The sequence below is a fragment of the Falco naumanni genome, chromosome 1, assembly GCF_017639655.2.
Source record: "Falco naumanni isolate bFalNau1 chromosome 1, bFalNau1.pat, whole genome shotgun sequence".
In the NCBI taxonomy this organism is placed as follows: domain Eukaryota; kingdom Metazoa; phylum Chordata; class Aves; order Falconiformes; family Falconidae; genus Falco; species Falco naumanni.
Genome location: NC_054054.1, coordinates 57,604,501 through 57,620,160, shown reverse-complemented (window position 1 = coordinate 57,620,160; position 15,660 = coordinate 57,604,501). Strand labels below are relative to the sequence as shown.

At 35.4% G+C, this 15,660-nt stretch overlaps 1 protein-coding gene across 13 annotated transcripts in view; it reads left to right on the top strand.

Annotated features, from left to right (window-relative positions):
- Nucleotides 1–15,660, top strand: part of FRYL (FRY like transcription coactivator) — a 172,307-nt gene that overhangs the window by 141,920 nt on the left and 14,727 nt on the right. For 8 of the 13 annotated variants that reach the window (XM_040595315.1, XM_040595273.1, XM_040595236.1 and 5 more), the window contains 8 exons: nucleotides 129–203; nucleotides 1,723–1,899; nucleotides 4,207–4,215; nucleotides 4,557–4,760; nucleotides 5,650–5,820; nucleotides 9,831–10,084; nucleotides 12,159–12,366; nucleotides 14,316–14,465. In XM_040595315.1, coding sequence (XP_040451249.1) covers nucleotides 129–203; nucleotides 1,723–1,899; nucleotides 4,207–4,215; nucleotides 4,557–4,760; nucleotides 5,650–5,820; nucleotides 9,831–10,084; nucleotides 12,159–12,366; nucleotides 14,316–14,465 — 1,248 coding nt within the window. The remainder of the gene's footprint in view (nucleotides 1–128; nucleotides 204–1,722; nucleotides 1,900–4,206; nucleotides 4,216–4,556; nucleotides 4,761–5,649; nucleotides 5,821–9,830; nucleotides 10,085–12,158; nucleotides 12,367–14,315; nucleotides 14,466–15,660) is intronic. The other 5 variants (XM_040595281.1, XM_040595255.1, XM_040595245.1 and 2 more) reach the window with 1 other exon arrangement.

The following is a 15,660-nucleotide window of genomic DNA, read 5'->3' as shown; positions in this document are numbered from 1 at the left end:
AATGGTAAGATTCTTTTCATTGAAGTCAGCATGCGAGATGGCTAGTTAAAAAATGCAGACGTTTTACGTTTTTACCTGGACCTCCAGCATATGCCTTGCTATGTGTTTTTCTTTGGTATATTTTTCAGAGAAGAACTAGGGAGAAACTAATGAACGTGCTTTCTCTGTGTGGTCCAGAATCTGGTCTTCCCAAGAATCCTTCAGTAAGTGGTGATGGTGGTTTGTTTTGGTTTTTAAATTCCAGCAGTGAGAATGCCTTTGTGTTTTCAGGTATTGATGAACTTATGAAGAGTGAGTTTTGACAAACTGATTTTGGTTCAACAATTCACAAATCCAATTGAAGAACTAAAAAGAGATTAAATCATAAGTAATGAATTACTGTTATTCCTCAAGAAGTCCAGTGGGCACCATTCTTTACTAGACAGGTTTCAAAACAGTATTTAAATTCAGCCACAGCTCATGTTGCTGTCTCAGTGAATTTAGGTCAGACTCACAGGGGGAAGACTATACATTTTAAAGCAAGGATAAATTACTAGGATTAATTCTTACTTTTTATCTTACTTGGTTATCAAACCAAGATTATATTTTTTTTTTAAGTCTTTGGACTGGAGCTCAAATCTTTCCTCTCTAAATTAAATTGATTGATGTTGAGGAGCTCTGTTGATCAAACTTACCCTTAATACTTCTTCACAGAAGAGCAGGACTACACTGCCACTCCAGAATGGCGTGTTGTATGTTTGAGGCTGCACATATGAATTTTAATTGTCTTGGCTAGACGAGGGGATTGAACTAGGTCTCCCCTATTCTAGTCCATTATAAATAAGATGTGCTTTAGCGAGAAGGAGCAGCCAGTGGCTGAGGACTGCAAGGATGTTGATGCTGTGTTGAAAATACCATCGAATCCATTGAAAACGGCCAGTGGATCACACGGCTTCAAATTAACATGGGTATCAGTAGGAACAATAGTCTTAACTGTTGAGTAAAAATAGGGCGATGGTGTTACTTCAGTGTATGGCATAGAAAAGACCCCCACTGGCATACTAAGCTTAATGGTGGTGATGACATTAAGAGCTTTTAAAATGAAGTGAGTAGCCTGTCTTGGTTATCATCTAGAATATCTTTTATTGCAACATAGAAGTTCTTAGCTGGGGAAAAAATATTGATGAGAGTTGCATATTTTATCTAGTGGAGGAGGTTAAAATAAATAAAATTAGATGCCTGAAAGCTGAAACTGAAGGGATTGTGAAAAATAAAAAATGGAAATAAACAGCAAATTGTAATTTGTGAAGATTATTGTCACTGGAAGCCAGCATTGGGTGCCTATTTATAGGTATACAGTCCTTCCACAGAAACTGATAGGCAAAAATGGTATGGCCTGTGAAATGCTGGATGATTATTGTGATTTTTTTTTTTTATTCTTAAGTTTGATTAATATTGTGGTTATGAAAATGAAGGTTTGGGTGAAGGTTTGGGGGTATATTTTTCTCTTTATTTGAACCTTTGCAGCTCTCAGTTACATTAAGGAGACAATGATATCACTGGTTTAAAAATGTAGTATAAAATCCAGCAAGTCTTGAAACAAGTTGCAGTCTGCAGTGCCCTAGTATTATCGTTACAGTGGTACGCTAGCTGCTGCTAATGCCATTAAATTGCAGGAAAGCAGGATAGCTGACTTTTGGAGAAGTTGGAACTTTTAATTTCTATTTTTACCCGTATCTGCAGGTTGTGTTTTCTTCTAATGAAGACTTGGAAGTTGGAGATCAACAAACTAGTCTTATTTCAACAACTGAAGAAGTGATTCAAGAGGAGGAAGTGGCTGTAGAAGACAATACCAGTGAACAGCAATTTGGAGTTTTTAAAGACTTTGACTTTTTAGATGTTGAATTGGAAGATGCAGAGGTGAGACCTTGGGATTTCTTCTGTGTATTTCCGTTTGAGAACATCTTAAAAATAAGGTTATGTTGGTGCGATTCTAAGGAATTGGCAGCTCTTCTAACTAGTCCAATTGGGAAGAATTTATGATGTTACTGAGCTTAACTTGCATGATAAAGAAAGGTGTCTAAACTGTGCGGTGTTAAGTTGTTGCAAGTTGTTGGGTGTTTTTTGGAGGGGTTAAGTGACTTAACCTGAAAGTGAAGTGATATGACAGTATAAGCCAATGACAGGATGAACACCTGAGTATCATGCAGTAGAACACTTATTTATGGAACAATACATTAAGAAAATGTCATAATCTTTGTTCCTGATATTTTTCTGCATTTTGAAAAGATGAAGAATAGCTTTCAAAGTTACAAACTGTGTGATATACTATCTCATTATATACGATTGACTTGGTCACCATAATTGCTTGCATTGACTTTTACATTATATCTGGCTTGTTGCAGTTCTTGCATTTCCTCCACTTCTCCTGTTAAAAAAAGAAAGGGGAGGTAAAATAAAACTAAATATCAAGAAATAGTAAAGGTTCTGTTAAAAAATGTTGCTTGTTTGGAATAAATAAAAGGCTTCAGACCAGAATTTGCTGTAGCTTTAAAGTATAACTATAAAAGGATTGGGGAGAAGAAATCAAATGCTTTATAGTTTCTTTCAGTGCTTTTGTTATAGTCTATACAAATTATTGAATTAGTAATGGAGACCCTCGCAGGTCTACTAAGAATAATATCTGCCTATCTAAACACTAAGGTGGTTGTTCTCCTGATTAATCTAGCTCTTTTTACAAAATCCTGCTTTTTTCCCCTTAATACTTTAGTTTTATCTCACTTTATTCATGCTTTCTGTATATGGCTTCACTTCAGCCAAAGTACAGGCTCATTATGGTTTATTGCATATATGTGACCACACACCATACATATACAATTTCCTATATTGAATGCAAGTAGTCAAACAGTTCAGAATCAAGGCTTATTAGTAGTAAAACACTACTTTAACACTAGATGGGGCTTTGCAAGTAGGATGCCAAAAGTTGAAAATGTTGCCAAATCAAGTTAATCTTGTAATTTCATTTTCTGTGTTATTTTAATACCAGATCGTAATGAAGAAAAGATAGTTTCTTTCTCATTACTTGCCTGTATGCAACATGCAGTGCTGCTATACTTGCACACACACACACAAAAAGAAAAAGCACAGACTGTACAAATTTAGGGCATTACATATAAGTTGTGCACTTCATATAAGAGCTGCCTAGTTTTACACCAAAAATATAAAAAGTTCTTTGATGCTAGTAATTAAATGTCAACAGTATGAACTGGGCCATTTATATTAAAATCTGAGTAATATTCAGATTAAACTTGAGTAGCATCCCACAGTAGTAGTACTTTGTAGCTGGATTCTTTTGCTTTGCCATAACTTGTCACTTTTTTTGGAGCAAACCAAATCACTAAAAGAGAAAGAGACCACAAAATGTTTAGTTTGCTTTGCATATTTAATGCATCACTATGATCTCTTAAGTCATTACAAGAGATACTCAGAGCAGTTTTGGAACCCCTACTTGCACATTTGGGGCAAGATGAGGTATTTCAGTAACGGTCTGTACACTGGTGAATTGAACTTACCAGGTTTTCCATCTTACTTCGATGAACTGTTGAAGGCTGACAGAGTGCTTGAGAAAATGAAAGATTGTTACTGTACTTGTGAATTAAAACAGTACTGGTTTTAAGATATGAATTTCACTTAGTATGTTGGTGTTTGAAACCCAAGTATCCCAGCTTTAAAATATGCAAACAGAAAGGATCCCGCTATTGGTGTTCAGATTTTATTTCATAAAACCGACACAAAGTAGCTGGTGAAACAGTTAATGAAGACATCGGTTATTCTACAGCCTGTATATAATTAATGTTGATGGTGCTTTGTCAGTTGGATGTGGTCAGTTTAGATTCATGTGTGTTAGTTAAAGGATTTCATCTAATGTTTGTTGAAACACTTGCTCTATATGTTACACTAGAGAAAATGTATCATAAGCATGCTGGTTTTACTGTTTTGTCATCAGTTTGTTTTGTTTGTTTTTTTTTTTTTAATCAATCTCCCGTTAGAAAGATAAATTATTTCAAATACTAGCTTTTTGACTAAAGCTTTTTTTTCAGAGCTTGAATCAGTCTTTTACTGTTGGCAAATCTTATGTAATAAAACATTTTTCCCTGGTTCTAGAGTATCTTTAAGTGTTTGTCCTCGTTCTTTCTAATTATATGTGTTTTCCTTTTTGCTAACCAGGAGCTGCAGGTAAGTTGCAGCCTGGTGCCCTGGCTTGTTCATCTGTTGTTGTCTGTGGTGTGTTTGTACTTGCTAGTCAGATACATAAAACTGATATTGATACAGTTCTAGATTATATATTGAGTTGCTTCCCAAGAAGATATTCAAAAGATTTCTACTTCATTTGCCATATATTTTAATTTACCTACAAACATCATTTAACAAGGTATTTAAAATTTTAATAAAATTAAAGGGCTGATTGAAACTCTGTTCATAATGCATTCAGTAGTTGTGTTTTCTGTGTTGCACTTGTCTATTTCATTATGTTGAAATTCATACATACATATGTGTGCAAACTTTTTTTATTACAGGGTGAAAGCATGGACAACTTCAACTGGGGCGTTCGTAGGCGCTCTCTTGACAGTATTGACAAAGGTGACACACCGTCTCTTCAAGAATGTCAGTACTCTGGTAGCACACCCAGCTTGAACTTGACCAACCAGGAAGATACTGATGAGTCCTCAGAAGAAGAAGCAGCCCTGACAGCAAGTCAGATACTGTCACGTTCACAGATGGTAAGTTATTTGTCTGTGAAAGGAATCTGAGAACCTAAGCTTTCACTTGCACCTTTAATGGGTAAGTATGGCTCACAATTTCAGCGTAAGTGAACTAAAGAGGAACTAAATTAATGTGGCTAAGCTTCTTTTTCATAACGACATCAGTGAAGGGAAGAGTTGCTTTACCACATCAGTGGTACATAACAGGTTTATAATTCTAGTACAACATTCTTTTACTGTCTTTAGATTTAGTATATTTGTTTCAATATAAGTACAAAATTGCATGTGTTATATATCAATATGTGTCTTTGTGGATTCCTAGTTTAAAAAAAAACCAAAATAAAATACTAAAAAAGAACAAGAGCAATAAGTGGGATCCCATGGGAACCTCAGTTGTGTTTAACCATTGAAATTGCAAACTTGGTTATAGATTTTGAAGCATGTGTACACACAACGAAAATCAAGAATGCTGGTCACTCGGAAGCCTCTCTGCATTACATAAATAAAATTAGGAGAAAATTGACTGGACATGGAAGCAGCAGGGATAGTATGCTGCTTTTCAGACTTTGGGCAAAGTTTGTATTAATGTTGCCCAAAACAAAGAGCTCTGCTCTTCAGTGTTTTCGGTCTAGCAGTTCACCAGTGCCAAAGACCTTTAAGAATAAGAAAGGAAATAATTTTCTGGATTTCAAGGATAATTTCAAACTTCTCTTGAAAGTTAAATGTTACAGAAATGCATGTGATGCTTGTAATGCTTTTAATGTAAAGCTGTTAAACTCTTAATATGTAAATAAATTCAAATAGCTAACCATACTTAAACAGCCTATTTCAAAACTAACATGTATTTTCCCTGTAATTTATATGTTCAGTAAACTATGAAGAATTTAACATTTCTTTTCTGTCTTAGTTAAACAGCGATTCTGCCATAGATGAAACAATATCAGATCATGCTGGTCTATCACTTCAGTCTCAAGATTCCACTAGCAGTGTGGGAACAGAAGAGGTGCTTCAAATCAGAACTGAGACCCCAAGTTTGGAGGCTTCTCCTCTAGATAATTCTAGCAACCAGCTGCCTGAGGTGGGGAGAAATGCGGGCTGGTGCATGGCTGATTTGGGCTCCTTCTAGTGTTTAAATAGCAACTTTGGCTTTCTTTTCAATTGAATTTTCATCTGTTACACTGATTATTTGATTTGCTTTTAATATTTCTAACCTGTTGGAATGTTCTTACAAAATGTTCCCTCAGTATGAAAACTGCTTGGGATGGACTGAGGGAACTTGCCACAGGTTAAAAATACTCTTGAAGGGCTGATAATGATCATTTCATGGTGCAGAATGAAAATAGGCTGATATTCAAGATGCTTTTATTTGATACGGTTGAAATCCTTCTTGAGCAACATTTTCTTTCAAATACTTTCTTACCTCCCTACCCCACCCCACCCCACCCCCCCCTTTTTTTTTTTTTTTGCTTTCTTTGGGTTAATGTGATTGGTGCTATATGGGAATAAAACCTCAGGCCAGCTGTGTTAGCAGTTGGTTCCACTAAATAATCCTTTAAAAAGGACCAGAGATGCTAGTGGTATACTTTTTTGGAAAGGCCTGTGTGGACTGAGACAAATTTCAAGCTAATGGCCGCCTGCAAGTCTGTGAGTACTTTAATTTTATTTTACATGCGTTTTTTAAATTATTCAAAAGATTTTAAAAACCAGAAAACTGATCTGCTACAATTCCTACAATATTTAGCAGCTGTATCTAAAACCTCAATATGTTGGGTTTTTTCTTGAATATGAAGTGACTTGGTTTAGGTGGACTTCTTATCTCTTCAGTTAAAATTATTAATGCTACTGACAATCTTACTTTTATTTGGATTAGTATTGCGAATCCCATCTTTAACAGAGCATAGTTTTATTGAGTCTTCCAGAAAATCAAGCCATTTCTATGTGTATCTGAATAACGAGTGCGTAGTTTACACTTAAGAATGAGTCTTCAGCCAGCCTGGTTTGAACAGTCAATTGACTAGTTCAAGTGACTGGGGTTTCTGAACAAAGGCTGTAGTCTACCTGTTTGCTGCCTAGAAAATCACTCTTATTAACAGGCAGACTACCCACCTAGCTAACATTTCAAATATAAGAACAAAAGACATACTTAGAGTACAACAAAGGGAAAGTGTGGGTGACTGGTTTTCTTTGGTAAAATCTCCACCTTCTAAAAGCGTAATATTGTGACTTTTATAAAGCAGCTTTTTTTCCAGATTTTTCGTATTTTTCCATTATTATCTACATGCTTTTTAAAAAAGTTTTGGTTCCATTGCAGTAGATAAATTGTCTGAACTTTTGTAGAACACCTGTGCTTAGATTGTCAAACAAATTGTTCTGTTAGCACTTCATCTGCTTGTCTACAGTATGCGTTTTTGTTCCAATAGAATTTTGGGTGAGGAAGAATACTTAATCTGGATGGTGTTTGTCCACATAGGATAGATGTTTTATGTTAAGATTTCAAAAGGGAAAAGCTGGCATTTTACAGAAAGAAGTTCGCCACAACAGAACTTTTGTCTTCCCCATTGTTCGCTTGTGATACAGTCTCAGCTGTAACTCATTTTTAGGATTTTATAGTTCTTTCCAAGACTGCCTTTATACTTGGATCCACTGTTCTTTTGCAGCTGCCTTTTAAAATCACTATACTTCCTATAAGCCAGGTGAAAACATTCACACAAAACAAGCACCGGTGTCATTAAAAATATTGAAAACATTTAAACTGGGCTGTAAAATAATTTCATGACTAAGCAACATGCAGTAAAAATTGTTATATTTTTTAAAAAAAAGGCTGTAAATGCATATAAATGCAATCACTAAATGTGATGTGTTCCACATTTATTTTGTGCTTGTTAGAAGATGGGATTCAGTCCAATACATATGTTCTCTTCAAGCACGGTTCAGACGCTTGAAGTTACTTCTCTACAAGAGTTAGCTGTCTAGTTGGGTTTTGTTGCTAAAGGGGAGAGCTGGCTTTATGCTTTTTAATAGAATGTGCTTGAAAATGGGCACACTATCAACTCACTTTGAAAAATTTGTGAGGCCAGTAAAACTAATCTTGTTCTGAATTCTTGTACTGCACAACTGGTATCATAGTGCAGTTGGTTTTTTCCTATGCTCATATACTTTATCTATAAACTTTCAACACAGGTATTTCATTGCTTGTCAGGTGTCAGTTATCAAAATGTTGTAAGTATAAATAAATGTGTCAAAATCTATCTCAGGTAAAATGAAAAAATTGAAGCCATCATTTAAAAACAAGTGTGTGTGCTGGTTAGATGCAGTTGGTTTTTCTTCTCTTGTAGGGATGCTGAACAGTTAACTAAATAGTTTACTTAAATGTATTTGGCTGGTTCCCAGTAATAGAATGTATCTTTGCAGAAAGGACAAAAAGTCACATTCTAGCTTATAAGAATATTTTCAATGTTGTACAGTAAGTTTTACAAAATTAAGTATATGAAAGTTTCTGACTAAAATTATTCTCTCTTTTACTCACTTGCACTGTGGATTTATGAGGGAATGGTTTACTACAAGTAATTTTCCTTAGGTTCTGTGGAATTATCAAATCCATTTTTAAGATACTTAAACGCCATTCATGTTGGTAATAAAGACATGTGCAATGTTACACAGGAAACTTCAGAAATCAGGAGTGATGGCACTATGAAGACTAACTTAGTGGTAAATTTATTAGCTAGTATAATTAGCACTTAATTATTTTCTAAAAACGTATCTCTCATATGTACATCTACCAGGCATGATCAGTGCAGCTCTGTATCATACATTAACATCTATAATAGAAATGGACCTCTGCTTCAATCCAAATTATTTTGCGGTGGTATTTAGAAGTGTCTTGCAGTCCTGTGTGCCTTAGCTGCTCAGTGTGACAAAATGGCTCTTCTGTGCAATAAAGTTACAGATGTAACGTTTACAAAAGAGGAATCAGAAGCGAGGTCACTAGCTGTGTCAAATGACAGCAGTGTCACATTGAGGAGTACCATTGTCAAAGCGAGGTCAGGTTAGGATCACCGTGAAAGCAAACGATACAGTTCTGTTTAAAGCTGAATTGTCTTTTCTAGTGAGTACAGTTATTTATCTGAGGATCTGTTTAGACTGATGAAAGTCATGAAGTGATATGTGTGCTTAAAGGCTGATCAAAGGTTTGTTGACCAGTCTTGGATATCCCAGTAGGGGAAGACCAGCACAGTAAGGATGAATACATGATAATTTTTGCCTTTAGGAAACAGCAAGTACAAGAAAGTGTTATTTTTATTCCACAGAAAAATCCATTAAAAGGTTTCAAATGGATTCATCATAAATTAACTATAATCTGAATTCTTCTGTTCAATATAGTGATGTTAATGAGTATAATAATGCTAATGGAAGAAGAGGGAAGGGAGAAAGGGTCATTCTAATATTACCTACCTGAGTTTAATCATCGTGTCTTTATAATTGCCAGTGATTGAAAGCCTACATTTAGAGATTTGGGGTTAAACCTTTAAAGCTCCCCATATTAACAGTAATGGCAAAATAATAAAAATGTGGAATGTCCCTTTTCCATTGTTCATCTGTTACACTGTTGCTCCATTATGCTTTAGAAACTGGTTAAAATGGAGAGTGGAAATGAAAAGAAATATTCTGTACTGGTTCCAGACCCCAAAGGCAAGCATGAGGCAGCAATTTTTGTCCTTACCTGGAAAAGTAAAATATGGAAGTCTTTCTTGTGTTTGTGATCTAAGTATGTTTGAGGCGATTTGCAGATATCTTTCTGGGAGTGTTCTCTTGACAGATTTAATTTAGTATATTTGAGAAATGGTATTTGCTGTAAATAATGTCATGTTCTAGGATATTAATGTTTACCAGAAGTTACAAACATTACAAATAGACTGCCTGTCTTTGCTCAAGTAAAACTGTGTGAACAATCCATAAAGCTGAATGATTAAAGTATAAATGGATATTTGTAAACAATTTTATGTAACTCTGTTACTTTACCATAAGAATAACTGATAAGAATACGTAAGCCCTGACAATAAAAGTAATAGAAGTATGTTTGATTCACAGGAAGGCAGTTCAGCAGTAAAGGATGAACAGGTTAGCACTGCTAGTGAAGACACTGGGTTGTATCTACTACAAGAACAACAAGACTGTCTGGTCTGTCATGAATCTCTTGAGTTGGAAGAGACCCCAGAGCTGGCAGAGGCAGCAGCTCCTGAGAGCTATTCTGAATCTATCTGTGAAGAGGATGTCACTCTTGCTTTGAAAGAGCTAGATGAGAGATGTGAAGAAGAAGAAGCTGACTTCTCTGGTTTGTCTAGGTAATATTAATATTGGTTCCAAGTAACAGAAATTACGTGTTATCAGTGCATGAATCAAAGTAGGCTTTCTTATGGTGTGCGGTTTTCCATGAATCCCATGCTCAGCAGTTGTCTCTGGAAAACAGCCGTGCAGGAGATGAGAATTCTTGAATAAAGGAAATCTAGTACATTTCATCACCATCAATGGGGCAGAGATGTGAAAAGAGGTCAGAGGATGTTCTGGAGTGTTTTCTTGGCAGCCACCAGCTGCAAGCAGTGTAACATGGAAAAGCCCTTGAACTCTCTGAATTATAGCAGAACCTATTTTGGCACCCAAAGACAGAAAAAAAAAAGTTCTTCTTTTTTTTTTTTTTTTTTTTTTTTTTTTTTAAATCATAAGTCCTGTAGGAGTCAGGCCAGTTTGTCTTTGAATTTGCTCAAGGTTTATTTTCAGTGTTAAGGTTAATCACTTTCTTGTTTATTTTTAAGACATTTTAAAGTAAAATAATATTTTTCAGGTTTTTCATATGGAGATCAAAAATAACTAGTAAGAGGAAAAGTTATAGCTAATACTAGCTGGTTGATTCATATTTAAAGTAAAACCCTAAGTTCCCTTGAAGGTAACAGTTTAAGGAGGGGAAAAAACCAACCACAAACAAAAACCCCAAACCAAAACAAACAAAAAATTCCAAATTCTTCATAGGCTTGTTCATACTTCAAATTTGTTCAGAAGTTTAGATTGAATAATACATAGACTTAGTTTATACAGGAACATAGACTTAGAATATATTCTCTCAGAGAGATCATTTAAGGAGCCTTTTACAGCAAAGGGCACAACAGGAGCTGTAAAAGACCAAGTCATTTGAGAAGGTTCTACTGTAACAGAGATAGAGAAATTGAATCTTGTAATCCCGTACACAACCTACTGCAATATGCCTTGTGAGAATTAAAGGCTGGTACCTTTAATGTGCAACTGAAAAATCTCTTTAAGATTTTAGTTTATTTGCAGTAACCAAAGAAACAAAAAGACAAAAGTGATTATTTTTTTGGTTGATACACTTGTTAGAAAATGTCTGAAAATCTTTTTGAAGCTTTGCTTACAGATCTTATTCAGAAGCATTGCATCTTAGTTTTTGAGCTTTGTGCTAAAATGAATGTACCCAAAACCAGCACTCACACCGCGCTTCTTGTTTAAGACATGCTTAAGTCTTGTTTAAGACATAGTTGGTGTTGCTGTGAATGAGGTGGTTGACACTGAGAAAAATGGTGTTAAAAAAAGTATTTTAATAAACTACCTGTACTTGGAATCATTCCACACGTATTTCTGCTGTGTAAGTAAAATTATACAAGAACAACTGTCAAAATGTATCCTTCCTTGTAATGCGGAAAATGTTAACAATTAAGTTAATGATTGTAAGTAGTAGCATTGATTAATTTATAGTTTGATATTTTTATTGGATGACTGGTGCTTAATGGAAAGTATGACTGCAGAATGCTCTTTGAACAAAGGCCCATTAAATTGATTGCTTATAAAAATGAAAGTGTTCCAATCTATCTCCATTGACTTATGATGTTGCTTAAGACAGTTATAAAATAGTATTACACTGCTAAATGAGCTCTTGTGTTTCTCTTTAAGGAAAGCTAAAATTTGTTATAGATATTGTTGGACTGTATGTTTAGAGGAATAAAAATTTGAAGAACTGAATGTTAATTCAGTAATTGGGGCCAAGAAAAAAATACCAGTTTCTGAGTTGTGTGTGTATATATATATATATATATTTATAGTGCTGTATATAACTATATATAACCTACAGATAGCCCTGTATCTACATGTAATCTACAGATAGTCTGTAGATACGTATAGAAATAACGTTTTAATAAGCTTTGGAGATGTTTGAGAATATAAGAAATTTTTTATATTGCAGTAGCAAAAGTTTTTGATTTTTTGGTCCCTTCCTTGTTCATTGTTACCTTTACTAATTATTTAATTTACAAAATCCAAATTCTTATTTTTTTCTTCTTAGCAAAATTAAGCATTTTTTTTCCACTTTCATTAACTTCTTTCAAGTTAATTTCTGTTGTTTGTTATTCATAGCCAAGATGAAGAAGAACAGGATGGTTTCCCAGAAGTACAAACTTCCCCACCTCCTTCACCATTTCTTTCTGCCATATTGGCAGCTTTCCAACCAGTGGCATATGATGATGAAGAGCAAGCCTGGCGGTGCCATGTCAATCAAATGCTGTCAGATACAGATGGATCTTGTGCTGTGTATACATTTCATGTCTTCTCAAGATTGTTTCAGGTCAGTGAATTGCCAGTGTGTGGTTGTTTGTCTGAAGACCTTTCCTCGTGCTTTGAAAACTATTCTTCCCCTCTGTAACTGCAAAAGCCTCAGAATTATGATAGCAAGAAGCCTTAGAAAGCAAATCAAAAGTAGACAAAACCCCCCATGTTGCTAAAAGAATGCTACGTGGTCATACGCTATTTGCCCATGGGATATCTGCTGTATTCGTTGTCTAGGAGTGATTCTACTCAGGAAAAGCAACCAGCTCAAACAATCCCAGCTCAATGTATCTCAGTTCAAGTTGTGTCCCTTCCTTTATTTTCTGAGTGTCACCCAGGTTCTGTACTGATTACAGAATTTATGTCTTCCTCCTGGGTTTTCTGTGAGATTGATTACTATAGAATTGCAGCATGACAAACATTAATGAGTTTATCTTGGCATCTGTCTTGTGAGAAAAGTTTTTTTTTCTGCAGAGAAGTAATTGAAACACCACTAAGCTGGAAATTTCAAATCCCTCTTCTTAACTGTATTTGCTTCATAGAACTGGTATCCAACATGAGATGCCTGTGGCTTAATTTTTCTGGCTCCCTGCTCCCTATGTAGAGATGAGGTTTTTACGTATTCAGAGTGGTACCACTTGGATGTACATTATTCTTTGCAACTTCTTATGGGATAGGAGAAACAAAATGAATCCATTTTATTTACAGGCAATGTGCCAAGTGAGGTAAGAGCAGATTCAGTACTACAAACCAAGACCTTATGACTTCAACCATTTCTTAGATCTCCAGTATTAATTTTGCCTGCTGTTTGGTACATCATCATAAATTTCTCAGTGAAAGCCTCACTTTGCTTCACCACACTAGCACGCATTTTATCCTGTGTGTATGAGCAGGTTTAGGGTTAGTACCATGAAGTAACTTACATGTGAAGAATTGATAACTCTACCTTAGCCATGGAATAACTTGCTTGTGCATCTATACCCATTTTCCATTTTTAGTTTAAAAATTTCGCCACAGTGCTGTGAAATTCTGTTACTGGTTTTAGATTTTTGTCTTTTTCCTTCAGCTAGACATCAGGGGGTTAGTTTTTCTGTATTAGTACCAAAGCTTAGCTGCAGTTGCTTTTCACACCTTCATTTTCTCAAAGTGGTAAAATGGGAGTTCATATTCTCTTGTGTTTGTTAAAGAAGGAGCTAGAAAGAAAGGAGAAACTCTCTGTGGCTCGACAGAATGGCCTGGAAAGGTGGATACTCTGGGAAAAGGGACAATAGCAATCCAGGTCTCGAGCCTGCGCAAAAGAAGTATTCCTGAGGAGTTGTTACTGGGTACAGAGGATGGTTTAAAATGATTAAATGAGACCCTTGGAGGCCTTGTTTGACTGGACCTTTCCATTTTGCCTTCTGGCTCCTACTGTGTTTAACTTTGCGGCTGAAAATACCGTCTTGTATAGTTTTATTCTACATGTAATTTTATAGAATTTATGAAATAATACATAGCAAAGTGCACTTGTATTAGGCCAAGCTGACAGTCTGCATACATAATTTAATGTGATATACATAGGACTGATTTTTGAAGAAGGTAGAAACCCTGCAGGTGGCAGTTTGGACACACTGTGCTACATGGGCTGTATTCTTAGTCATAAAACAGAGTATAATCTCTTGCAACGCAAACACTTGACAATGAATTGAACTACTAACTATACTGCATGAAGACAGTCATCCAGCTATACTGATGTGAAAGGAGTAATTGTCTTTATAGATACAGGCTGGTTTTATTTATTTGTTGATTGCATTTTCTGGAGCTAGTTTTACATAAATATTCAGAGCAAATTATGGATTAGTTTGTATATTAATGACAAAAATCTATGCTGTCGTGATAGAAGTTTGTCCTGAAATTCTAAATCTAAAAAGCCAGAGATGGGTAGTAAAATACAATGTAAAATAAATGTTTTTCTGATTTGATTTCTAGACCATTCAAAGAAAATTTGTATCTATAACAAATGATTCAGTCAGCTTTCTTGGTGAAAGTCTACAGCGCATTGGAACAAAATTTAAGAGTTCTCTGGAAGTGATGATGTTATGTTCAGAATGTCCAACAGTCTTTGTGGATGCGGAAACGGTAAAAATCTCAATCTTACACATTGAAATGCTTAAACATTTTTATGTAGCATACAAAATAATGTTTTAACATTTGGAAAATAGCAATGCTTTGGTAGATTTTCAAAGGTTTGAATAAAGCATGTTAATTATTTTTGCCTTTTAAAAGGTTGCTCTTTAATGTCACTAAATTGAAATATCGGAATTGTTTTGTGGTGTAAAAAAAAGATGCTTTTTATAATTGAAATCAGAAAGGAATCGAAATGTTACGTGGCCACTATGTATCATAAATGCTTTAAAATGCTAGTGAGAAGTGCATTTTCTCCATAAAACCACGCAGCTGTAACAATAAACAGTGAGGGAACTTACTGATACTAGATACCACTTAAATTCACTTGCTATTCTTTACTTTCCCTCCTTGTTCATATTTACTCTATATTCTTTGCACAGGGAAGAAAAAGGAAAACTGCTTATCTAGCAGCAACTTTACCTTTTTAAATCGTTTTGTTTATGTATATATTCAGTGATGCATGAGAAAAACATTCTAGCTACAAATAATACAATGAAGGCAAACCAGAAAACATCATTGAGCTAATGATGTTATGGGGATACATATCCCCAGTATACCTCCTGAATTCTGGGGCAGTTCTGGTCCCCTGGTCCCCTGCTCTTAGAGAAAATACAGTTGAACTGGAAAAGATTCCAGGAAAGATCGCAAGGATTATGATATATGTGGAATGACTTCCATGTAAGATACAAGTATGCAGGCTAGGATTTTCAGCCCTTTATGAGAGAAATCTGTCCACAGATGCCTTAATTATCAGAGAAAAGAGATAGAAAATATTATATTGTTGTCTTACTCGATGTTAAGAGTGACCAGGTGAAGCTAGCAGTGACTTACAAAACATACAGAACCAAAGACGGGTGGTCCTTCATATGATACACCATCAAACTGTGAAACCCTGTTTTACAGTGTCTGTTATGCTTTCAAAAAGCGGCTAAAGAGATTCATGAAAAAAATAGCCCTGGACAGATGTATTTTTTTTTAATATGCAGAACACCACATTGACAGAGGCTATGAAAGCATTCTAGAGGAAGTGGATCACCACATGCCCCGCTTTGCCCTTCCTTAAGCAACTGCTATTAAGACATTGTCAGATGGGGGACTGAGGTAGATGGATCTTTGGCCTTGACCCAGTCTGAGACTCTCTTCCTGA